We start from the raw sequence: 25,671 nt of genomic DNA on the forward strand, positions 1-25,671 counted from the left end.
AACGTGTGGGAAGTTGCGAGTGCCACTGGGAATCAAGTACAACAAGTTTATTATCCTGTTATTAACAGCAGCACGTTAAACCCACTCGCGGCGTCTCGTCGGATGTTTTACGGGGTAAAAGTTCTCTCAAAGTACAATATTTTATATATTTGTTTTATTTTACGATTTAATCACATGACAACTTTCTTCTGTTAAAAAGTAATGTACAGTAGATTTAAATCTTGTAAACCCCCTTTGACATAATAACACTAGGTCGATGGCAATTGGATACATCTTTTCAACTAATACAACTTATGTATTCGGCAGCCTATACTTATTCTCATACTAGTATATAAGTCAGCCTATTTAAAACGGACTAAAACTTTACGAGCTTATAGGCACCTTTTTAAAACATAGCCTACCATTAGATGTTGGTTCTATAGTACCTAATAAATATGGTACTTAATTTTTAGATAAGATAGATAAGATTTTTATCTACATAGATACTACTTATTTTAATAGAGACTAGTAACTTTTATGTTGTTATAAGTTACTCCTCTTGGGATATTAACTCAGTTTGAGTAGCCTATTTTCAGTTGGGACTACTAGCAGCTATTTGCTTTTTATACATTATTATTTTTATTATACATCTATTATTCTACTTTTCCCATATACACTTGTAAATATAAAATAAATATATATTTATATTTTTAAATCAGATACTACTATTTGTTTATTAGATACTATTTAATTGGGCAAGTAAACACTAATTAATCTTCAGTTCCTACCTAGAAATGTATTAGATACTAATACTTAGTTTTAATATCTCATCAAAATCTTTTGTAATTATTACTAGTAACAATTATTTTCAAATTTACCCCCCTGGGTAAGAGTATCTAATAAACCAGCACAATTAGTACTAGTACATAACGAATAGCTGTACATTAAAAAAAATTAAGAAATAAGCTAATTAGCAAATATCTAATGAATATGTATTTAGTGCACAGATCAAACAGGTAGTAGCATAACAATGTGTACCATTACAGTTTATGGATAGAATGTTATATGGCTTACCATACTATCATATTCACCATATTCTTTTGTGTTTCATAGAAGAAAGTCAAACAAGTGGACGGTGAGTACATGATGACAGAATTTCATGTTGGGGATGAACTGTCCTTTTAAGATACTCATATTTAAGGGAAGTAAACACTACAATTGTAATAGTAATAAAAAATAAACAAGGACACAAGAGAGAGCATTGTGTATAATGGCAGGCTGTTCTGTGGAAAGCAGCAGAGGCCTTTCTGAGGAATTGTGTATATGCAAATTTGCAATTTAATGGTTTGTTAATGTTTGTTAACATTTTAGAATAAGAAATGAAGCAGGTAAGAGGTGAGTCAAGGAAAAGGTTTATTCTTTGTCACGGATGCATCCCTTTCATCAGATTCTCAATGCCCCCCAAAACACATTATATTATACAAGAAAGCTCATAATTAAGGAAACATTATAAGTATGTACAACAGCTTTAGACAATTTTTTTTCCTTCAGGAAAAATATAAATAACACTTCTTGCATCAGTCTCTGCAATTTCATTATTAAACGGTGCCTTAGATTTCATACAGTGCTCTGCAAAAACATGAGTGCACTTAAAAGAAAAGAAAAATTACTGAAAGGTGCGATTAGCTTTAGTTGAACAATGAACAAATGTACATTTAAAACATATGCATGATGAGGATGGAGAAAAAAAAACTTTTGAAAATACTTACAACTCTTTACTAATTATTACCAATTCAAAAAATGATCAAACACTGTGGAAAGTGACCCACAAAAGAGAAATCCTGGAATATTTTTCATCGTATATCCTGACAATAATAGGAACAATTCTGAAATTATCAAGGATTTATTTGTTGTTCAAAATACGTAAGTGGCTTAATTACTGTTCAATGTCCAGCCAGTTTAAACAGCATCGTCTCCATATGTACCACTCCATACAGCACTCGCACTTCTTTCATTTCTATCCATTATACACTGCAGATAGGGATCAGAATCCACACCCACTTAAATCTTTCTCAGAAGCTTTAAAGGAAATACTGTAGCAACTACTATCATGATTATTATTGCTGGCCTCATCAGATTCATTTGTTTCACAATACATTAAAAAAAAAAAAGGTTGTTGAACCCTGGTGCTTAATTCAAAAGCCAAGACAGGCAAAGGCAGATTTATTAGTTTCTAAAATAAATAAAACAAGAAAAAGGGCAAATTCATTAACCTAATAGGATTCAAATGAACACAAATAAGGCAAAATAGATTAAAGCTGCCTAAATAACATAAATGGTCCAGCCAAGAGAATGAATTGATCATCGTATCTTCAATAATACATCATTTGTGCGGAATTAACAGGCACGTTGCATAGAAATAATTGAAATATGAACATCAGACTTGTACTTAATGGGGATCTTAACTATATTTGTTCATGTTTTTAATGCAGTGCTAAACTACATTCATTAAAAACACTCTCTGCCATAAATATTGATGAATCACAGCAGTTTGTGAGTAAATTGGAGTAATTCTTGTCACTTTTTGATCAAAATTTGTACCTGTTTAAAAACTCATAACCACATTTAGGTTAAAAAGCATTGATATCCATCCAAAGTACAAAAGTAGGTTCCATAGTAAATATTGTAAAACATGTCAGGGTATCTTTTTAGTTTATTAATGCTTCAATTAATGCTAGATAGAGGTAACTTTCTGGAAGTAATATTTCAACATGTACTTCTGTGTATTGGTTATAATCTTCAATACTTGAAATGGAGAAGAGTAAAACTGCAAAAAAAAAATGTAATGCAGTAGTGAAATGCGCTTTACCTTCCTCTTTTGAGGTACACTGACTGACAAACCTAATAATAGACAGTTTAACCCTGGCTAAAATAACGCGGAAGGGACAATAAAAGAATAAATAGGTAAATAAATAAATAAATAGCTTGCAGATTTCAAATGTCAGTTTTTTTTCTCTTGGATCGCTCGTTTTAGAGGTCAGTTAACGAAGTTACACAATAACACGATAGAGTCATTACCTTATGATTGTGTAACAATACCATAAAGCACACGTACACACAGTTTCTAGGGGATGTGCTCAGCTTAGATTAGTATGCGTTTTAATGATTAGAGGAAGAAAAAAAAGCTTTTATGAGTCGGGTACAAAAGTGAAATGAAAAACTGGCAGTTGCTCGTTATTATTAGTTATTGATGATGATTGTCTTATATAGCGAATCACCCCCAGGACGTTTGCTCGGCCTGCTTGCGAAAGCCACTTCTTCATAATCTTAAAACAACCAGAATTAGTAGCAAACAAAAATCCAAAGTAAACAGCGGGAATGTTGTAGTGTTCAAGGATCCACTCGAAGCAAAAAGAAATCGTTTTCATTTTGTTTTTAACGTGCAATCGGGCGCATAGATCCTTTAAAGAAGGACTGAACGGAATTGAGGGAAGATAAATAAACTTCCTAGAGAGTCTTTTTCTGGTTTTTGAAATACAATTTTCACTGACTCGCAGTTGAAATATTGCGTTCTCCGCTTTCCGTTCGATGCTATATAGTTCATAACTGTCAGTCACAAGCGTTATTTGGTTACAAGATCCACTGTGGAGCATCTTCATTTGTTCAAAGTTTGTTCTCTTAACGTACCGGCTCTTTCTTTCAGTGGAAACGGCATCTCTCTCGCTCTCTTTCAGTCGACACATGTCTGTCCCATAGCCCTAGTCTCTTATTGCGTTTTCATTTTAAGTGCATGGTCAGGCCGAGGAAATGGATTGGCGAAGAGTCTTAATAACGTCTTGAGGATCATGGGTCTGATGGAAGATCTACTGTGGGAGACTTCTTGGGCATCGATAGAATGCTTTCGGCTTCCTCGTACATCTACAAAATACAGAAATATGCTTACAACATGTGAGGTGAGTACAGGGAAAAATGTTGAAAATCAATATTATGTCATTTTGATAGTTTCACAGAAATTACAATGTAAAGTCATGAAAGACAATATACAGTTAAAGTCACAATTGTTAGCCCCCCTGTGTATTTTTTCCCCCGGTTTCTGTTTAATGGAGAGAAGATTTTTTTCAACACATTTCTAAACATAATAGTTTTAATAACTCATGTCTAATAAGTAATTTATTTCATCTTTGCCATGATGACAGCACATAATATTTTACTAGATATTGTTCAAGACACGTCTATACAGCTTAAAGTGACATTTTAAAGCTTAACTGGGTTTATTAGGTTAACTAGGCAGGTTAGGGTAATTAGGCAACTTATTGTATAATGATGGTTTGTTCTGTAGACCAGTGTTTCCCAACCCTGTTCCTGGAGGCACACCAACAGTACATATTTTGGATGTCTCCCTTTTCTGACCTATTAACTTCAGGTGTTGGAGTCTCTTCTGATGTCATGATAAGTTGATTCAGGTGTGTTTGATTAGGGAGAGGTTGAAAATGTGTACTGTTGGTGTGCCTTCAGGAACAGGGTTGGGAAACACTGCTTTAGACTATCGAAAAAATATAGCTTAAAAGGGGCTAATAATTTTGACCTTTAAAATAGTTTTTAAAAATTAAAAACTGCTTTAATTCAAGCCAAAATAAAACAAACTTTCTCTAGAAGAAAAAATATTATCAGACATACTGTGAAAATTTTCTTGCTCTGTTAAACAACATTTTGGGAAATATAAAAAAAAAATTATAATATTTTAAAGGGGGGCTAATTTCTGACTTCAGCTTTATGCATTTCATAATTAATGAAATGTATGCAGTTTCAGCATTGATATTGCAATGTGTGTATCTGTAATATCGCAGAATATGCAATGTTGTGTTGGGATTATTGTTCAGTCACAGAGTTTAACCATAATAGAGTGAAAGTTTATCATATGCATGTGTTTTTAGGACCTGTATGTGTGTTAGCATTTCAAGAGAGTTTAAAGCATTCAGGTACAAGAAATTCTATTGTTTTGCAACTTTTATAAATATAAATTGTATTGAATTATTTATAATGAAGACTGTGTAGTGTTATTTTACATTTGATTATTCAATTTCCGTATCTGAATGCTGTTAGACTCCTCAGAAAACTGTTTATTTCACTTTATCTGTGCTCTATTGCATTTATGTGTGTGTAATTTGTTTATTATACTTCATGCATGATTCTCTCCCCTAAAGAATCCACCCAATCAATCTAAAACTATTGATTTATTTATAAATAAAGCTCCTTTAGGCATTTGGACAGATTGTATTCATATTTAAAATGTCAGACTTTTCCAGTATCATGCAGCACTAAAAGACTATTTATGATGCTAATAAGATATTTTTTACACAATGAGTATCTGGATGAGTTTTGGAGTGTCATTAGTTTCATTTTTAGAAAATCTTGGGGTTATGTGACAAATGTTTCATTTGTATTACCGGAATGAACTGAACATCTTGGAAGAGTTCCTGAATGAAGCGTCTTGAAGCCAGTCTGAACATGCAATGAGCCAGCAAGTATGAAACTTCAGAATAGAGGCAGATATCATCAAACGCATAGGGAAACTTTTCCTTAATGCTGCAAAAGCAAACAAATCAAAGTGTCAGAATGAAAAAATGAATAATATTTCAACTCTCAGGGATAGTTCACCAAAAAGCTAAAATTCTGTCATCATTTACTCACCCTCCACTTGTTCTAAACGTTCTAAGTTTCTTTTGATGAGCACAAAAAAAGACACTTTGAAGAATGTTTACAACTGATTTCAATATTATTGTGAACTATCCCTTTAAGATGTACTTCCATTTTCCCCCTTAAAAAAGAATACCACTCCACATTCCCAGGGGAAAATGACCAAATGGGTCAAACCAAAGTGATATTCAGTCAAATAAGGTCTCTGCTAAATTAAAGTTTCTTTAAACCATTATTTTAAAAATCAATAAACTGTAAAATTAAACTCATCGATGCTTACGTGAGGAGTCCGGTTTCGTTCCCTTTAGTGCCCACTGAGGAGCTCAGGTTGATGACCAGCCGAAGCACCTCCTTCCTCAGAAGAACCCGACAGGCCGGAGCATCTTCTGGAATGTTTTTCACCCCTGCCAGAAAGAAAATATGCACAGTCAAACAATTTACCTCAGCTTGTACCACAGGAAATGATTGAGGCCGTATTTGTACCCTGAAGGATTGCTCACCAAGGACAAGCTCCGTGCTGCGAGTGCTGCCACCAGAGCTCTGAGAGACGGCGTCGCTGCAGCCTGACACTCCAGAGTACTTAGACTGAGGCATCACTTCCAGGTTGTGTATGGACTGATTGCACCATTCAGAAAAAGTAGCATCAGGATAGTCTGAAATAAAGTTGTGAGATGTTAAGCTGAAGAAAGGATATGAATAGATGACCATGATTAAACTAAATTGTGGGATAAGCATCAGGAATACTCAGATTTTTTGGTCACCCTTTCCAACTGACAAGATTAACTCGCCAATTAAGACAAAATGCATCCCTGCAGTTTAAAAAAAAAAGTTTTTATAATCCTTCCTTACTATAGCAGGGCTAAATGGTCCGTAAAAATTTGTTTAACACACAAAAGCCTGCTTGCTTGCAGACACACTCACTACATATCCTAAAAATGCACTAAATTTAGTATAACATTTTTTGTAAATTACATTTTGTCATAAAACCTACCTGCATTTAAGTGGGCATAAAACATGAACACATGAAGATAGAATATCTTTTTTGAAAGCAGAGGGTTGTTTTTTTATTCTGACATATAATATGTTCATATATTTACAGGTGAAAACATTCTAAGGCCTGTCAAACTGGTAAAAATCATCAAAAATGCAGGCAGTGGCTGGCAACTTTTTTTTTATAAAAAACACAGGCAGGGAAAGAGTTAAAGTGATAGTTCATCCAAAAATGAATATTCTGTTAATAATTACCCACACTTGTTTCATTTAAAAAAACGCAGAGACATTTGTTCATCTTCAGAACACAAATTAAGCAATGGCTTAAATTTTAGATGAAATCCAAGAGTTCTCTGATCCTCTATATACAGCAATGGCCCTAACTTGTTAAAAGTCTAGAAAGGTACCAACAAATATAACCTTAACACTTCATGTGTCTTCAGTGGTTCAATTAGAATCTTATGAAGCTATGAGAATACTTTTAAGTGTGCATAAAACAAAAATAGCGGCTTAACTCAACAGCTTCTTCTTCAGTGTCAGTATATTGCGCACGTTCAGAAGAGCATTGTGCCCTGATGTATACCTGGATGCCCACATGTGACTTACTCTGTTTGAAATAAAGTGCAGCGCATCCAAGGTAACGTGTCAGCGCAAAACACAAAAAGAGCACATTGCTCTTGTGAACATCATTAAAAAAGTACCATTACAAAGTCCTTATTTTGTTTTATGTGTACACAAAGGTATTCAGATTGCTTGATAATACTCTGTCTGTTCTGAGGATGTTTTTTGGTCATTTTCTGGACCGTTGTCTATAGAGGATGAAAGAACACTACGATTTCATGAAAATATCTTAATTTTAATTCTGAAGATGGATGAAGATCTCTTGGGTTTGAAATGACATGAGGGTGTGTAATTAATAATATAATTAAATTAATAAAATCCAAGACACAATACGTGAACTGGGATAACTAATAATGATAACTATAGTTCCAAAGTTGATTGACTACAATAAGAATTCAAACATTTTTATTACTATAATTACTATATTTTATATACTTGTATAGAAGTTTTTAAAATTATATGTTTAAATATGATTAGTTTATTTACAAATACGATTTTAATTAAACATATGCTATTTGCAAACATTTTACCGTTGGATGACATTGAGTTCAGAATCCCACAGTTCAGAAAATAAACAACAAAACCTGGATCATACCTGTGCGGCTTTGCGTGGCAGAGTTTGAGTTGCAGCCAAGCACGTAGAGCCCTGCACAGTAAAGACAGTTCTCCTCAGTGTGCTCCTGCAGGCCGGTCTCCTCTGCACCCAACATCTGATGCTTCTCCATACGGCTCACTGCAATCAGCTCTGTGATACTAAGCTGAGAGCGCAGAACAGAGTGTCTGGACACTTCGCTTGATCCTGACAAAATAAGAGCATTCAGTCACTGAAAGAGTAGTGAGACACTATTGCTATTGGATTTGTGTGCAGAATAACAGGCCACTGAAACAATATTCTGTAACCATTTTTGTCTTTACCATCTGCCTCTCCCGTGAAGAACTTTGCAGCCCGGTCCTCTGATGGTGGACTTTTCCTCTTTTGGAAGTATGGTGTGTCCTTAATCTAGGTAGCAATCAAAGGAAGGTACATTTCAGATGCGACCCTCATTGTTTTTTCTATATATTGGTTTTCAGTGTAACCCAACGGGACACACGTTTTAATACTTTTTCTTTCAGTCCAGAAATTTTATAGTATTTCAATTGAACAATTTATTAATAAATGGACTTTCAATATTTAGATATTGAACTTTTTAAAATCAGACTTTTCATAAAAAAGATATATTATTTATTTTTAATTATTAAAAATTAATTATTTTATTTTTTTTGCCTTTATTATTTAGGACAGTAATGAGACAGGAAGCGAAGTGGGAGAGAGAGAGAGAGAGAGAGAGAGGGGTTAGGGTTGGGAAAAGTCCTCGAGCCGGGATTCGAACTTGGGACGCCCTGACATGCTACTGCACCACATGTCGGTGCGCTAATCACTAGACTATTGTGCCGACATAATTTATTTTAATGAGCTGAATTTTTCACCTATTTTAACTATTTCACTCGAATTTAGCCCTATTTTTCACCTACCAAAAAACAACTAACTTTTTAAAAAACAAAGAACATCCTGTGGATCACAAGATGCTAACCACTTTCACATATTTTGGGGATGTCCTAATATTAGAGGTTTTTGGAAAAGGATACATAGCATTTTACAAAATATCTAAAATACTCCAATTGATTTCAGCTATGAGGTACTTTTTGTTAGAAAGGAAAAAACAAATATGTATAGAGTCATCCTTGATTCAAGTGAAAAGGCCATTACTAGATGCTAGTATAAACCTAATCCACCACAAATGCTAGATTTGATTGATGTTTTGAATAATATATTCATTATGGAGAAAATTACATATAGTGTACATAACCAAAAAGATGCATTTGTTGACTTGTGGTTTAAATGGATTAATTACATTACTCCCATTCAACCTAATGTCTTTTTTCTATAGAATTCTAAGATTTATTTTATAAATAAAATATTGTTTTTTTCTATCTTCTGTATATAGTTTTGATAGGGATGATGTTAAATAAGGCATAAAATATGTTGTTCTGTCGCTGTCATTTATGTTTCCTCTTTGATCCCTGATTGAAAATTTTTAACTGGAAAAGCTGGAAAAGTGACAAATGTCCACTGATGCTGTGAATTATATCTCTCTGCAATAAAAACTTAAATTAAAAAAGAAATTTTATAAAAAACAGAACATCCAAATATGCACAAAAAAAAAAAATTCACAAACATTTGTTTGGTTTCTGCCACTATAGGGCCCTATATAAATCAATGGAGACTCTATACAGAAGAAATTAATTAAATAATTTCCTAAATTTTGCTTATTTGAATTTTTTTTTTGACATTTAAATATACTTATAGATTAAAAAAAAAATCTCCATTCCTCATTATGTCTATTGTGAGTTAACATGACCCCCATTAGATAGTATAAGATTCTAATGATATGATAACCTTGGATAAAAATATCACAGTTTCACAGTTTTGTGATTACTGCTCTAAAATATATTCTTTTTAAATGTCTGGGTAAAAAACAACAACTTTCATCATTCAATCATTGACTTCTGTTGTGTGCATTAGTTTCAAAAACACAGATTTCTTTACCATTCTAAACTGCATTTTTGAATATATTTTCTGCTGGAGATACTGTTGTCCTGCAAAATTAAAGGTACCTAAAAATACATAAAAACTAGATATATTTAAAAAAGTAAATAAAAATGTTACATATACCCTAGGGAGGGTATAGCAGAGAAATCTGGCGGTTTTAAAACTTTGACTTTTCCAGCGGTATACCTTGAAAACGGTTATCATCTCATACCTAGACCAAAGTCAATAATTGTTCGATTAATCATTATGATCAAATCACAAAAGTTAAAGAAGGGATTAGGGCTAAACAGTATTTTAGGGTTAAACGTCTTCTTGAAACAATTTAAGGCTTACTTTATATACATTTCGCAAGGCACTGGCTTGCATGGTTCGGGACTTGTGGAGCTGCGCATCGATAGATTTGCTCTTCAGTTTTTAGACTTTCAGCAGTGAAAATTAAACCACACTGAACTGAACAAACTGAAATTCAACTCAGAAAACTCAACTGACACAGTTTCAATCTACTATAATCTTCTATGTTAAGCTGCTTTGACACAATCTACTTTGTAAAAGCGCAATAGAAATAAAGATGAATTGAACTGAACATTTCAATACAAAATGTTAACAAGATCACAGAACTAATAGTAACCTGGAACATGCTGTTGATGTCCATTGGCAGAGCAAGGCCAATGTAATCATCAGAGCTGCCGTAAGTGACACTGGATACCATAGAGCGCACTGAGGAGGAGCGCTGTAGAGACGTCTGACTGATAGGGCTCAGAAGATCCTCTTTATCCAGGGATACAAAACTCAGAGCCTTGAGAAACCTGCACTCATATAAAAAGGAAAAGATCAGAGAGAATCGCCTGGAAGAAGCACAACAGGGGAAGAGAGGAAATGAATTCTGAAAGCTTTCTGTTGTTGTTTTTTTGGACATTTCTCGAATACTCAAGTTTTGATAAAAAATGATTGGTTGGTTGTTCAATGTAGGAACAAGCTGGTGAATTGTATTCTTATTTCAGAAAGTGAGCAGCTGTTTGTCATTTGCTGCATCATCATGCAAGTATTGCACTGTAGGTCAAAACCTCTACACACTTCTTGGATCAAATGTGGGAATCAACTAGCATGGGAATCTGCTGGACTCGGTTCAAATCAGCAAACTACTTGAAGACAGGACATACTGTAGGTTAGCAAGTCTTTTTTTTTAGAACTACATACAATCAATGAGGGATGAAGAAAATTGGCTTTGTCCTACTGTGGGGAGGACTGAGGAGTCATGGTTGAGGAGAATAGGGTTAAGGTATGGGCTGTGGGAGCACTAATGAGAAATGGAAAAAAGGGGCAAAACACGACGAAAAAGAAGCCAGGGTTTGCATTGTAAAAAAATGGACTGAAGTGGACGTTCAAAGTGAAAGAGGGGAACGTCAACCCTGGGGATGGTCCACGCACCGTGGCAGCAGACTTCTGCGATGGGGCCTGCTTGAACCTTGGCCCAGACATCTGAAGCGCTTTTTAGTACACCTGAGAGGGACCATCAGAAACAGACCACATTATTTCCAGAGGGGAGCAGTGTTTTAAGGGGGATTTTGGGGGGTCATTTCCTTATTATGGATGCTAACAACAACATTAATGGGGGATTTTAATGCTTGTTTCATGTCTTATTTACATATTTCAAGCATGAGTAACAATATGACCCTATCAAACTGGTATCTTTCAAAGCTGAATCACAAAAACAATATAAAAGTTAAAGGAATGACTCTAAAGTCTTCACTCCTACAGACTGTTAGACATTTTCATTGAGTCAGCAAATCTGGGTATCATTGGAGTGAGACGATAATGACTGTGGGTGAGTTTTGTGTAAAATAACTGGTGTAAAGTGTAAGATCTGATGCCAAAGAGACAGTAAAAGAAAGAAGATGCAATGACAGACAAATGAAAGAGTTTCACACCATCTGCAGGTCCATCTGCTTTACCTGCGCGGTGTGAGTCTGGAGTCCAGGCTGCCAGTTTTCATGGTGATGGCATCCGTGAAGAGAACATCTTTGGCAGGCGAAGCGAGCGCTTCACTATGAGAAAGGGAGGGGTGGATACGTTGCTGCTGCAGTCTTTTTAGGGTAGCATAGCCCAGTGCATCCCGAGGACTGGTGTACATGAAGCTACAGTCTGTCAGGCTCGAGATGGTTGTGACTGAAGGTGATTTAAGGGACTGTGCTCTGCGGGGCAGAGTATGAGAGGAACCTGGTGGCATCAGCAGAACTGAGTTTGATTTGGACAGAGTCAAGTGGTTGGACTGGGGTGTGAGAGAGTGAAGTGTTTTGACAGTTTGAGTGCTAATGACAGTATTGAGGCTAACACAATCTGTGTCGATGGTGGAAGAGTCCACACAACCTACAGTCTCTCTGGACGGACTGGAACTCATGGAGCTGATGCCACTGGTGGTCGTGTCTGTGTTGAAACTCTGGCTGCGGCTTTTAAACTGAGCCCCGCTGCCAGAGGTTGAGCCATCACCGGCAAGCCTTTCTCGACTGGTTTGTTCACGGTGGGCATCTCCAACCCCTGAGCTTCGTTCTGCAGCTCTGTTCAGACGTACCTCCTGCTCTCCAATACTAGACGTACTGTCCTGAGTGTCCATAGTCTTAGTGCCTACAAAAGAGGTTTCCAAACTAACGCTGGGGCTTTTTGGCAGATGTCCATCTGTAAACACAGGACTGAAGACATCTCCCTGACAAGAAGAGAAGATAGAGGGCTCTGTGACTGTGCGTACCCTCCGGAGGCCTCCCAGAGTGGGCTCGCCTTGAAGTTTACTGCTACTGCCAGTGCCTTTGGGGTCACTGGTACTGCGGAGTTTCTTTCCGGAGAGGGAGATCAGGAAGCGGTTCCGGACAAGTCGGCTGGAGGCCAATATGGTGAAGGGACTGCGGTCCTTTAGGAGTTTAGGTCGAAAGTACAGTGGCTGGTCTTCGGAAAGTTCAGAACTTTCCAACTTCTCATCATCCAGGATGTACATGCCTGAAAAAGAAGTAATTTGGGCAAACTTAACTAAATTAAACATACAGTGTGTGCACAAGTAACGTGTGGTTTAAGGTATGCGCCAAAGAAAAGCTTTGTTCCCAAGCCAAGCATTTTCCCAGTATTTTTGTGAGTCAGGCTGACCAGCTGTTCTTAATCATCTAAAGACAGCCTGAGGGCTGATGACTCATGGGTCTATCTAAGTGAAAGACACGACTAGCATACCTCTGTCTATACATGCAGGCCAAATCATTTCATAATGTAGGAAAGATACCTTTTCATTGTTGAGTCTGGCACATTAATATAGAACAGACACTTACTGTATTTGTTGACTCTTTTTTGTTTGGGAATTCGTTTAAGATATTTCTTAACCATCTGAACACTCCAAAATTCAAAATGATTATTTCACATCACTGGCAGTCAATATTGATCAGTGGCCAGTTGCATTAAAGTTGAACTAATTTGACCAACTAGCAGTGAGCCAATAGATAATATCTTACTTCTTGGAATAAATCTAGAGTGGCCAACTTTTTTGTAAATCACTACTGGCAGGTTTTAAAAGAAACAAAACGGCAACAAAATGTTTTTTAAAGTTTATTTTTACACTTATCCCAAGTTCAGACTGCATGATTTTAGCCCAGATTTTGACTCGCCAACAGGTTTTGAGAAATCACCAACAAATGCCTGAAATTACAGGCAAATCAGTGCTTGTTCACGCGAGTAACAATCACACAGTGTGAACTATCAAAGACACAACCTGAGAGAATCGCCGATGAGTCGCCGACACCCGTAAGATATTTGGCATGCTAAATATCTAGAGCTGTCAGCGATGCAAATCACGCCATGTGAAATGAGTTCTGATTGAAAATAACATCGGCGATCACCTACAGCCAATGTGAGAGCAGCATCCACTAGTGTGGGTTTATGCAGGTCAGCCTGAGGTTGAGGAAGAAGTTTAAAGTGCTTATTTTCAGTCTATTTGGACCCAACAAACGAAGGAAAAACTAGTGTAAATTTGGCAGGAGTACCCGAGTCTGTTTGATGTGTCATCTGAGCAATACCACAACCCGGTCAAAAAAGAAAAAAGTTTGAGAGAAATTGCTAATTCCCTTCAAAGGCCAGGTGAGCAAAATAAGTATATTTTCTACCCCACTAAAGGCTTCTTTCTCATTATGTAGTTTAATAATTAAATATAATTAAATAAATAATAGTTAAAGATAAACTATGTGACCACTCATTGTTTCCATGTCACTTCTCACATGTGTTTGGTTATGAAACGTAGTTTGTGGACCGAGAAAGTTGTCAGCGATGCTTCTATTGTAAAGTGATGTAGTGTGAAACCTCCTGTCACTGATCCATCCTACAGTGTGACCACAGCACCGACAGAATGCTAGCCCAGATAGTAATGCAGTGTGAAAATATATGTGACACGGCTACAATGAAAATAGTGCAGTATGAACTCGGCATATGGGTTATCCCAATCAGAATGCATGTTAAAGAAATTACTATGCCTATAATTCAGGAACCAGAATGAAAGTGAATACTTTGTTGAACAAATGATAGCAAAGCATTAGTAATGTTAAGTAGGTACCATATGTTTTATGCTATCGTTCTACACTGTTATGATTTACCAACATAGAAAATAAAAATGACACCATGTTAAAAAGACACATTTACAGCATTATACTATAGTCAGATTCTGATAGTGATAAGATAAACATGCTTGAAATGAACAGATATGGAGCCCATCAAACCATCAGTAGTTAAGAAGCATCTCCACCCTAAACCACAGTTCTGCACTATAGGCTGTTAGTCATGGATGAGTCTATGGGAGCAGCACTCACTTGGCTGAATGGAGTCACTCTCGCTGTTGTGTCTAGAGCTGGTGGATTCTGAGTTTAAGCTGAGGGTGCTGGGAGCTGACGATAGGTGAATGAGGGGTTGCTGCTGCTGCTGTTGCTGCTGCTGCTGTAGGTTATGGTGCTGCTCCACCTCATCAGGGACCACAGGCCAAAGCTGTCTGCGATTGTGCCTGACTGCATCCCAGCCATGAAGCTTGAGCACCTCACAACCCTGCTTGGTTTTAGTAATGAGTCCCAGAATATACAAACACGTCCTGAAAGGGGGGTAATGGGGAAAGATTGTGAGAGCAAGTAAAAATGGGGGGGGGGAACAATTCTCAGAGAGTATTTAAGTACGGGAATGCAAGATTGCCAAAGAGTTGCAGAGGAGGAGAGGTGACACAATTCACTGAGTCATGCAAACTGAGAAAAGAAATGGTGTTGCGGTTTCTGAGAAAGTAAGTTTGAAACCAGAAGTGTCCGGTAAGGTTCAATGGGAACTTTCGGTCCCCCCATGTCTATTCTGGGTGCAATTGCTTCACTGAATTGCATAATGACAAGTGGGAAACCAATGGATTTTGGTGCAAGTGCAAGTGTCCTTTTTGTTATTTCGTTTGAGAAAACCGGAACTACACATCCAGAGAACCTCTGCACTGTTAACGTTTTTTGAAAATAGGCTTATTTCACAAATCACCTAGAGTTAAAAGGTTTTACCATTTTTATCCATTCAGCCAACCTCCAGTAGGTGCAGTGATATTACACAGCACATGAAAAATAGTCCACAGCTAGGTAACTTAGGGCGTACTCACACTATGCCATCCGAACTGTGCCCATGCGTGTTTCCCGGTTCATTTGATAAGTGTGAGTGCTCCGAATCGGGCTTAGGTGTGGTTCAGTTGGCCGGCCCTGGCCCAGTTGGAAGAGATGCACCAGAGCGTGGTTCAGTTGGGCTTTGGCGCGGTACGCTTGTAGTGTGAGTGCAAAGTGCGCCCAAACCCAAAACTAAAGATGAGACGTTACTTTAAGAGACTGTTTCATAAAGATTTATTAATCACTCCTACTTTTTAAAGAACACAAACTGTCATAGTTTATTACTCAAACCCCTCACTGCATGCCAGCTGCAATCTCAGCAAACCTCCTAATACCCGAAGCATGAGGACTTTTATGATTATTTATGAGCGTCAAAAGTTGTGGATCTGTTTGGCAAATTATTTGACTGCGTATCACTGCATCCCAAACCACTAAAACGATATAAATAAAGCAACTGCCACTATACGGAGCAAAAGTGCTTCTCCTGTTAAACTAAACAGTTGCATCACCGATGACGTAAACGTGCTCAGGTTAGGATGGCAAATGCCAGTATGAGTGCAGGCCATTGGAGGAGAAGGGGGGGGGGGGGGGGCAATTGCACTTCGGCACGGTTTAAGGCAACTGTACCTAGTGTGAGCACGCCCTTACAATATGATCACCTGCTTGCCTAGGGAGTGCCAATTGCGCTGCGTAATATCATTACATTTTTGAGTGAGATGCTAATGGTCTAATCCAATTTAATGATGTGCTCCTGCCAGACCCAGACACTTTTGTATTAAAAAATTATAAAACCCAACTGTTATCGAGTACAGTTTTAATTAGGAATGCATGATATATCGGTGACCATATCATTATCAACTGATAAATGCTATTTTTATTGTTATCGTTATCGGTCTGATGTCAACATTAGGCCGATATCTTTAAGCCGATAGATTACGTAACTGTACAAAACTGCCTGCCTCGCACATGCGTGGGTTAAACTTGTTCAGACTTGTTTAGTGCACTATAACGGAGCTTTCCTCACATTATTTATTCCTTCAAAGTCTGTCCTTTCTTTGTGTGGTATTGCTGTGCGTTAATAACTCATTAAGTAACCATATTCCTTATCATTGTAGATATGTTTGATAGAGTGTCATTAGCTACGTTTCCATCTACCTATTTTTATGCGCATTATGGATTTGCACATAAAAAAAATAACAAAAAAAATAAAAATAAATAAACAAAGAAATTCGGTTGATGGGAACGCCAAGATGCACATACTTTTTAAAAGTGCAGATAAAAAAAACGTATGCGCATAACTGAGTAGGATAAACTTTGGAAACACTTACACCGAAGGTCATGTTATTTTTCATGTGATGATGAAAATGTGTGCGAATGGATAAATCAGCAGGCTGATTTGGTCATTCTAAAATGCCTTAATTGTTTTAGTATTAGTGTTATTATAGAATCAAGAGCATCTGTGCTCCGAGTCTCACACCTTGAAGTCATTTATTAAATGAAGAAAAGATTCATGCAGCTTCTCTTATCGCAGCAAATGATGTTTTTACTGTTGATATTTGCCGCCAGATAATCAGGAAGTGTCGATTTTGTTCGTTTTGACTCATTGGATGGAAACGCTGCTTTATTCGCACATCTTTTATGTGACAACCCAGTTTTGCGCATAAAGTTAATTAGCATTTTTGGATGGAGACATAGCTATTGTGTAATTTCAGTTTAAATCACCTCAGGAAGAATATTACATGTGTAAACATATTAGCAGCGATGCACACGTGCTAAACAACTGGTTGGGTTGTTTGTATTCTAATATGATAATTTGTTATTATCAACGTGTTGCTTGCCATGTGTGATGTGATTTAAGATTGTATTCAGTTTGATCTGTGTATTTATAATGATTATAATGAGCGCACGTGATGGCTATCAGCAGGCACACACATAGAAAGCCGACAGAGCCTTCACAGCAGCCCAAACAGCAGACGGGGAGATGAGTGCCAGTCTTTGAATCCAGCATAGAGGTTCTCACCCATTCGCCACATTCTGTCTTTATATTATGCTCTGTGTTTGTCATAAAGTTATCTGTGCTCAATGCTCAGATGTTGTATCAAAATCTGACTTCAGGACAAATCTGACTCTGATTCGCACAGTGCCTGCAGTAAAAGTTTCAAACTCACAGCGGTTTAACATAAAACCTTTTATCAATCCTTTTTCCCACAATTGACAGCAAGAATAAACATAGAAGCATTGTCTGACACCTACATGTGTTAAAAGAATCTAAAACGCCAAATGGGACGAATTCATGCCGCATTTCTAAAGTAACAATATCTGTATTTAGGTTTGCGCCTGTACGGTGGCTCTGAACTGTCAAAACACCACTCAAAACATTACATATTTTAACATTGTACATTACTGTAACACGTTTTATTCAAGAACATTTGAGCTGGTTTCAATCCTTAGCTCTTTCATTTTCATTTTATTTAAAATATATTTATTTTACTTGTTTGTTAATTAAATCCCATTTTGTTATTTAACCTGTCAAGCTGCATGTTAATCTGCTATGCAAAGAAAAGGAAATAATTGATTTTTGGCATGCAATCACCTTGAATTTTGAAATGATAGCTTTTTTCACATTGAGGAAGAGGCTACTCAGTTCATAAGATCAGTTCAACCTTTTTTTAAAAACAAAATCAGTTGTTTACTGTATAAAAATATAACATTTTGAAATATTTTGATTTATCGGTTATAATATATCGGCTATCAGCCTCCTAATCTTAAGAGTTATCGGTTATCAGCCAAAAAATCTATATCGGTGCATCCCTAGTTTTTATTTAATTTTTTAAAAGTGGAGAGTTGCTTTAAGAACCCACTGTGAAAATCTCCAAAGCCAATAGACTAACACACAGTTTTATCAATTTACTATTATTGGCCATATGTAGATTAGACTAAAACACAGTTTCATTAATTGACTCTTATTGGCCATATGTAGAGTAGTGCTGTAATAAAGAGTACATACCCCCTAATAGACAGAACTTCACAGTCATGGGCAAGAGCGACAATATCTGGAATTACATTCTCTTCCTGTAGGAGGTTCAGTCCCCAGTTAGACGTGCCAATGTTTCCCTTAAGGCAGACAGAGTGAGGAGTATAACATTACCACTGCTTTTGACAATTATTACTAAAAAGTCCAAAGGTTAAACAAGCTTCAACATGTCTTATTCTTTTGTAACAAATAACAAAAACCTCAACAAACACTACATCTCACCAGGGCCCAAAGAGCAGCTTTAAGCTGTTTGATGCCCTCCCATTTGTCCAGCAATGGGCAGCGCACTGTGTAACTCAGGTCTGAAACTACATTCTGGCAAAAAGAGAAAGAGACTCATTATATGAAAAAAATGCACTACGTCAGGACTTCAGTCTCCATCAGTGCCAGTCGAAAGTCAATAACACATACCTGAGCTTCCAACAAATGACAGCCTGTCTTATCATGTACCAGTTGTCCATACAAATGCACAGGAAGAAAAACATTTGGTCTCTGTAACCTGTAAGAAAATTATTAGAAAGATTTGTCTAAGGCTGAGGAGGTTTTGTATGGCTTCGTTCAAATCATAGACAACTAATAAAAAATCTTATATAGAAAAAAAGCTTCAGGGAAAACCGGAATACCTTTGGTTGCTCCGTCGCACATAGTTATCCCCATCCACTGGTTTACGATAAGTAGTAAGTGCTTCATTTAACTGTTCCTCTATGAGGTCCACATACTTAAGGTTGTATTCCTACAGGGAAACAACAGGCACAATTGGTTGACTGAATATGACCACATTAACTGTCATTCAAGTATATTATTAATGTATGGACAAATAATAAATGCATGAATGTGCGCATTATAACTTAATTATTTGTGCATAGCAATGTTAGGTGTAATTAGTTACAATGTTATTGTATTTAAAGTACTTTTCAGCTGAAAAAGAACAGTAAGGGCCAATATTATTGTCATGAATATTTTTGACCACTTTTTCAGTGCAACAAACTGTATTTCATTAAAGTGTCATTAAAGTGTCTCATTAAAAGTGACATTACTCTTGTCAAAAAAATGTAAGTGTTATTTACATCTGATATTTTTTAAATTTAGCTTGTATCACTGTAGTTAAGGTAAAAAAATATGAATAATTGTTATAAAATTCCTGACATAAGGGCTTCATTACAATAATATTAATCCTGTCACGTTGTCATAACATACAGTGTCATGCTTTTAACTGAGCATATGAGACTTAATGACAGTTGTTTTAAGCATGCATAATTCACAGTCTTATGAACACCCCTTCGAGTAAAGTGTTACCAAAATGACTTATTGAATAATTGATTTACATTCCAGACAAAGTAAATTGAATACACATTGAATGGTTAATGCAATTAGTACTTTCCCAAACACTTGGAATAGATACACTACCTTCTGCCACTTCTCCAGTTGTTTAGTGACATATCCTCTCTCATTTAGATAGGAGAACCCCTTGGGAATGGATAAAAACCTAGAAATGGATGCCACATCATCAGATTAAAAAGACAAGCAGTTTGTTTCATGTTTTACTTTTATACACTCCATTTAAAAAGTAAAATGTTATTTTATATGAAATGGCATAAAGCATGTGCAATTAAATGAAATCATGAAACCAATTAGTTAAAACAACAATAATATAATAGTTTTTTATAAGTGTAATTTTTAAGAACCCTAAAAAACAGATCCTTTTTAGGTCTTTTTCTGAATTATTATTCATTTAAAAAAGTACATGGGAATGTAAAAACATAATATATTACTGTCACACTTTGTGGAGAGTCATGTGACACTGAAAGCTGGAGCAATGGAAAGTTTCCAGAGGAATCACATATACTTGAATTACATCAAAACAGAAAGGAATTTCACTATATTACTTTATTTAGGACAACAAGACTGATCTCTTCATCAGATTGGCCATTATTTTAAATACTTCTCAGAAATGAGCTATTAATTTAGGCAGACACAAATTATATAGAGTATCTTGTGAGTTTTATATAGCAGTTAAACAGGAAATATTTAAGCTTTACCTTAACAGCAACAGCACACCTTTGTCTCCCAGGTGAGTTAGTGCTGGCTTCATGTGAATCAGAGCATGCAGATTTGCCTAAGATGTTGTGAACAGACAGAACATCAGTTATGACAATAGGCATGTATTCACAAGCCATCCTAAAGCTCAATCGTTGAAATTCTGGCACAGAGCTTGATCTTAAAACTGGTTGTTTACAGATCTCAATGAAAGATTCCTGGAACAAAATTACACTGGCACTGCACAGTTGAATCACAAACGGCTCCAATATCAACACACATTTTATTGCCTCAGATAAATAACATGACATTCTGCTAAGATAAATATCTCAATGTCAATGTAACATGGCCTTATAGACTCACCTTGTCCTCACAGGCCTCATCCAGTATGTCCAAAGCCTCCACCGAGACGGCCTTGCTGCGGTCGTGTAACTGAGTCACCAACAGTTCAATGCCCCAGTTGCTGAAAAACTCCACATTAGCTCGTAACAACACCCGCAGATGCTTGGTGGCGTACAACCTGCAGTTCTGTGCCAAAAAAAACATTCAAGACTTAAATTCCTGTTGCAGCTGCATTTGGGCAATGCTTTTACCAGCATGCTTTGCTAAGCATGGCTCAGTTACGGTAAACACGATTAAAGGGTTAAAGGTTAGCAGGTCTGTTTCTTACGTCAGTGGCAGCGGTAAGGATCTTTGAGAGGATGACCCGAGCTAAACCATCCCGGCTGTAGTCCAGTGTGGAGACCACCAGCTTCAGAAGATGGTCCTGGTTCTTAAGTGAGCACACGTTCAGGAGGCTGCAGAAACAACCAAGAGGTGTAGATACAAACATATTGTAGATTTTTTTAAGGTTTGCTATAAAATAGGGATGCGTGATCTTATCTGAATAAAACAATACAATTTTTGGTTATTAGTGAATGAGATTATTTAGATTATTGAAGAAAAAAAAAGTAGCCTGCACTGTAAAAAATAGCAGTGATTTCAACGGTAAAAAACTGTAAAACTGCTACAGTACAAATCTGTAACCTGGTTAACAGTATGTTTCCTTAATATATACGGTGAATAACCATAAATTGACATTCCCAGAATTCCCTGTATGGCACATCACTTTTAATGCTTTTTGTTGACATTACTATGGGTCTTTTTAGTTGTTTCCCCATCAGTTATGTACGTTAGAGATTTATGTTACATCTAATGTTGATAAACAATGTTTATTTCATGACTTTAATTTTATGCGTATTACCATACTGGTGTTTAGTAGCTGTGTGAATGACACTGAGCACCTTCTATATATTGATACACTTTTCTGCTTGTGGGAAAGTTGATTGTGATGAGGATTGGTTCATTATGTAACTTCCTCATCATCACCTGCATATGGCTGTGTTAACGTGTCTAACTGTGTAACAAAAGACGTGTAGATGTTGGTAATTCAAAATACAGACATATTACCTCTATAAATGAATAAAATACGGTAGTTTACCGTAAAAAAAAGAGAAATTACTTCTGCGGTTTGTTCTGTATTTTTAACGGTAAAGTACTGGCAACCAAAGCTGCCGTTTTTTACCGTAAATTTTACGCATTTATTTTTTACAGTGTGTCAATGTGGTGGTATAACATTTCAGATAATTTATATCCGTGTTATACTACTGGTTTTGAGTTTTTTGCTAGTTTACACCCTAATAAATGGTTGCCTATAGTATATCTGATTTATACAGTATAAATGAATACTATAATTGACCATTCGCAGGCAGTTTGATTGACAGGCAATCCAGCCAATCAAAAAATCCTGCTACTTTTTCTCACAAGCAGAACAGCCACAATAAGCAGCCATAGTAGAGTAACATAAAAAAAAAATTGTAAAAATGTGCTCGTAAAGGCCTTACAATGCAGACAGCAGGTACCCTGAAAGGCTGAATATATTTTTTTTACTGTGAATAAAATAGATATGGTTGTGTGGCCGTTTCTAATATATCAATTCGAGGTGTTGGTTAGGACAAAAACTTCCTTTAATATGGAAAATATTTCTTCTATCGTGTGCCGTTGCTTTTATTAATGGCGCGGATTAAATCAGCCTTTAGGCTCGAGACTCGCTTCTGTTGGTCATCTGGCAACCTGCGCTTGCATTTGTTATGATTACATTAATGTTTTGGAATGTAATACCTCGTTTAACCACTGGGCGTCAAACTTACATATTGCACCTTTAATGCAGATATTTTTATCTGAAATCAGTATGTAATTTGTACACATATTACTCCATATTTCTCAGGGCAGAGCACAAATTGATAGGGGAGGATCATGGTTGGTAATGAAAGATTGTCAGACACAGAGAAGGGGGCGGGGCTCTGTGAAGTGTCAATTAAACATACAATTCAAGGTTTTCAATGCAATTTTTTTTCCTGTTAGCCTTACAGACTTTTAATAAGGCTTCTGAGACACTACACCAACAGCAAGTACTAGCAGTGAAAGCACCCTGTATTGTCGCATTGTATTGCTTGAATATTTTACATATCATACATACTCATATACTTTTTTTTTAAACTTAGTCAGATACCGCCAGCATTTCTGACGACCCTCAGAATGTTTTCTGCTTGAAATACATTACCATATTATAAATAAATTTAAATATAAACAGCATTTGTTAATCATTATGTTTACACCATGTAAGATGTATATTAGCGGATTCAGTTGTTTTTAACTAGATTTGGAGAGCTGAACTCTGCAGTAAAAATACCCTCAGGAAACAGGACTGGATATTTATTAAGCTAGTCATGAACACAACATTTTTTTATATGTTAAAGGAGTTAACACACAATCACCAACCATTGGAAGACACCGCACTTCTCAAGCATCTTAACGCCCTGTGGATGAGCTGAGAGAGTGCCAAGGAAGAGGAAGTAGTGCTGGCTGAGGGTCGTGAGGAGGCCATTGCTCTGAAGACTACGGTCTGGTTTCAGCCCAGAGGAAGAGGACAACCACTGTACTATGTCCTTCACTAGGTCTTCCAGATAACCCTGGCCATCCTAAGGAGACAGATGTGAAAATTAAGTAACAAGTAAGGATTTTATTGTTATTCGAAAGGACCAAAACAAATTATAATTGTAACATCCAGTGAGAGACTGCTACATTCTTCTTATTCTTATGAGGTGCAATTTTTGGTGCATTTACTGTCACAAACTAGAGAGGACGGCGATTTCTTTCTCTTTCTTCAACACAATTCTAAATTAGTTTCAAGTATGCATGTACTTTACACTCCTGTCCAGCTGGTGGCACCAAAAAATGCACTTCAGAAAAAGAAGAAGAAAAAGAACATGGCAGTCTTTTGCTGGGAGTTACACAAAGCCGATAAATATTTAATTATTAATTATAAATATTTAAATATGGATACTTTTCTTACAAAAAACACATCAATTTGCTACAGGAGACCTTCATTCACCCTCAAAGCCATTTGAGACACTTTTTATAATGGATAGATATGCTTTATAGGACTTGCTTTAGAAAAAACATCTACCAATGTTGAAAAAAAACACCCTACACCCTACGACCACTGTAGAGCTGGAAAAGCCCAAGATAATTTTTAAATTAACTTTATGACTGAATTCAACTACAAGAAAGTCATACAGTATACACCTAAGATGCCTTGAGGGCCTTAAGTAAATCATGAACTACTTTTAATTTTTGAGTGAACTAACCCTTTAAATAATACATCATTTAGAAAAAAAACAAAACAAGACAAATTGGAAAGAACAAAGAAACACAGATATGGAACTATATAACAGTGATGGTAGGCCAAAAAGTAGCCTCAAGTTCTCTCTTTTCACCTCATCTGACTCCAGCAGGAACTCGATGAACTGACAGCCCACTACTGTTAACTGTCTGGCCTTGCTGTAGTCCAGCTCCAGACTGGCGTACAGCTTGCTGCTAGGCTTGTAGAAGAAGAGCAGCCTTCGCACAAATCTGAAAAGTGGAAGAAGTGGTGGAACTGTGGTGAATGGTGGACCAAATGAAAAGCATAAAATAGATCTCTAGAACAGGAAACCAAAATCTGCATACTTGTGCATCTGTTCCTCTTTGTTGTTCCGAAGGTTGACATTTGGCCACTGTGGCAGGAATAAAAATAACTCATTAAGAGAGACGCTACATTGAACAAATCCATTTGTACATTTGGGGAAATGCGAGTGATGCTTGATTGCCATGCATCAAAGCTTCAGAGACATAGAGTAGTCAACATTTGAAATGGATCAAAACCTTTCATCAATGTTGTCCTAAAAGTATTCTACAACACCTATTCTTGTCTTAGGACAATTTTAAAAAACTTTTTGCATCCACTTTTAATGTTGACTACCTCATCCGTCTGTTCAAAATATTGTTTTAAAGAAATTAATACTTGAAAACTTGATAAATTCAAGTAAAAACTTCAAATAAAAGCTGTCATTTTTTACAAATAATCCTAAGAAAAATGATCAGTTTCTACAAAATACTAGTAAATATTAAATAATATATTTTAATATAGTATTAAATGAAATAAATATTTTATTTCAGCATTCATCATTAAAAGAAAGGTTTCTTAAGCACCAAATGGGCATATTAGAACATTTTAAGACTGATGACAGTGAAGACTGGAGTATTAATGTTGAAAATTCATAGGAATACACAGGAATAAATTACATTAACAATATATTTAAATAGATATTGATATTTAATGAAACTATATTTCACAACTGTTATTAATTAAGTATTTGAGAAGTAAAATGCAGCCTCGTTGATCATAAATTTAAAAAAAAATTTAATGGGTAGTGTGTACACATTTAAATACTACTTTATATTAATATTCTAATAAATGTCAAAGACTATAGAATACACAAGACATGGCACTCGTATGGTTTTGAATGGGGAAAAGTGTAACGGTCAATATGGTGAATGAAGCCCCGTCTACTAGTACAGGAGCCAATCAGCGATCGATATAGATTGAAGATTCTCCAGGGGAGAAACTCAGACCAGACGTGTGCTTTTATGACAGTTTATGTGGTCAACAAACACACTAGAATCTCAGTGAATACTTGCTTCACAGACATAAGAAATATATC

At 36.3% G+C, this 25,671-nt stretch overlaps 1 protein-coding gene across 1 annotated transcript in view; it reads right to left on the reverse strand.

The window, feature by feature from the left end:
- Positions 1-1,379: 1,379 nt before the first annotated feature.
- Positions 1,380-25,671, reverse strand: part of rictorb (RPTOR independent companion of MTOR, complex 2b) — a 48,052-nt gene continuing 23,760 nt past the window's right edge. Inside the window, exons 19-38 of the mRNA XM_056445819.1 lie at positions 24,638-24,684; positions 24,406-24,541; positions 23,408-23,607; positions 21,258-21,384; positions 20,951-21,115; positions 20,590-20,666; positions 19,958-20,036; positions 19,174-19,283; positions 18,962-19,049; positions 18,773-18,865; positions 18,524-18,630; positions 14,710-14,981; positions 11,830-12,865; positions 10,506-10,683; positions 8,203-8,287; positions 7,883-8,086; positions 6,177-6,329; positions 5,957-6,080; positions 5,427-5,565; positions 1,380-3,897 (exon numbers count right to left, since the gene is read on the reverse strand). Of these exons, the coding sequence (XP_056301794.1) occupies positions 3,823-3,897; positions 5,427-5,565; positions 5,957-6,080; positions 6,177-6,329; positions 7,883-8,086; positions 8,203-8,287; positions 10,506-10,683; positions 11,830-12,865; positions 14,710-14,981; positions 18,524-18,630; positions 18,773-18,865; positions 18,962-19,049; positions 19,174-19,283; positions 19,958-20,036; positions 20,590-20,666; positions 20,951-21,115; positions 21,258-21,384; positions 23,408-23,607; positions 24,406-24,541; positions 24,638-24,684 (3,495 nt within the window). The 3' untranslated portion in view covers positions 1,380-3,822. The remainder of the gene's footprint in view (positions 3,898-5,426; positions 5,566-5,956; positions 6,081-6,176; positions 6,330-7,882; positions 8,087-8,202; positions 8,288-10,505; positions 10,684-11,829; positions 12,866-14,709; positions 14,982-18,523; positions 18,631-18,772; positions 18,866-18,961; positions 19,050-19,173; positions 19,284-19,957; positions 20,037-20,589; positions 20,667-20,950; positions 21,116-21,257; positions 21,385-23,407; positions 23,608-24,405; positions 24,542-24,637; positions 24,685-25,671) is intronic.

The sequence above is a fragment of the Danio aesculapii genome, chromosome 21 (assembly GCF_903798145.1).
Source record: "Danio aesculapii chromosome 21, fDanAes4.1, whole genome shotgun sequence".
Lineage (NCBI taxonomy): Eukaryota > Metazoa > Chordata > Actinopteri > Cypriniformes > Danionidae > Danio > Danio aesculapii.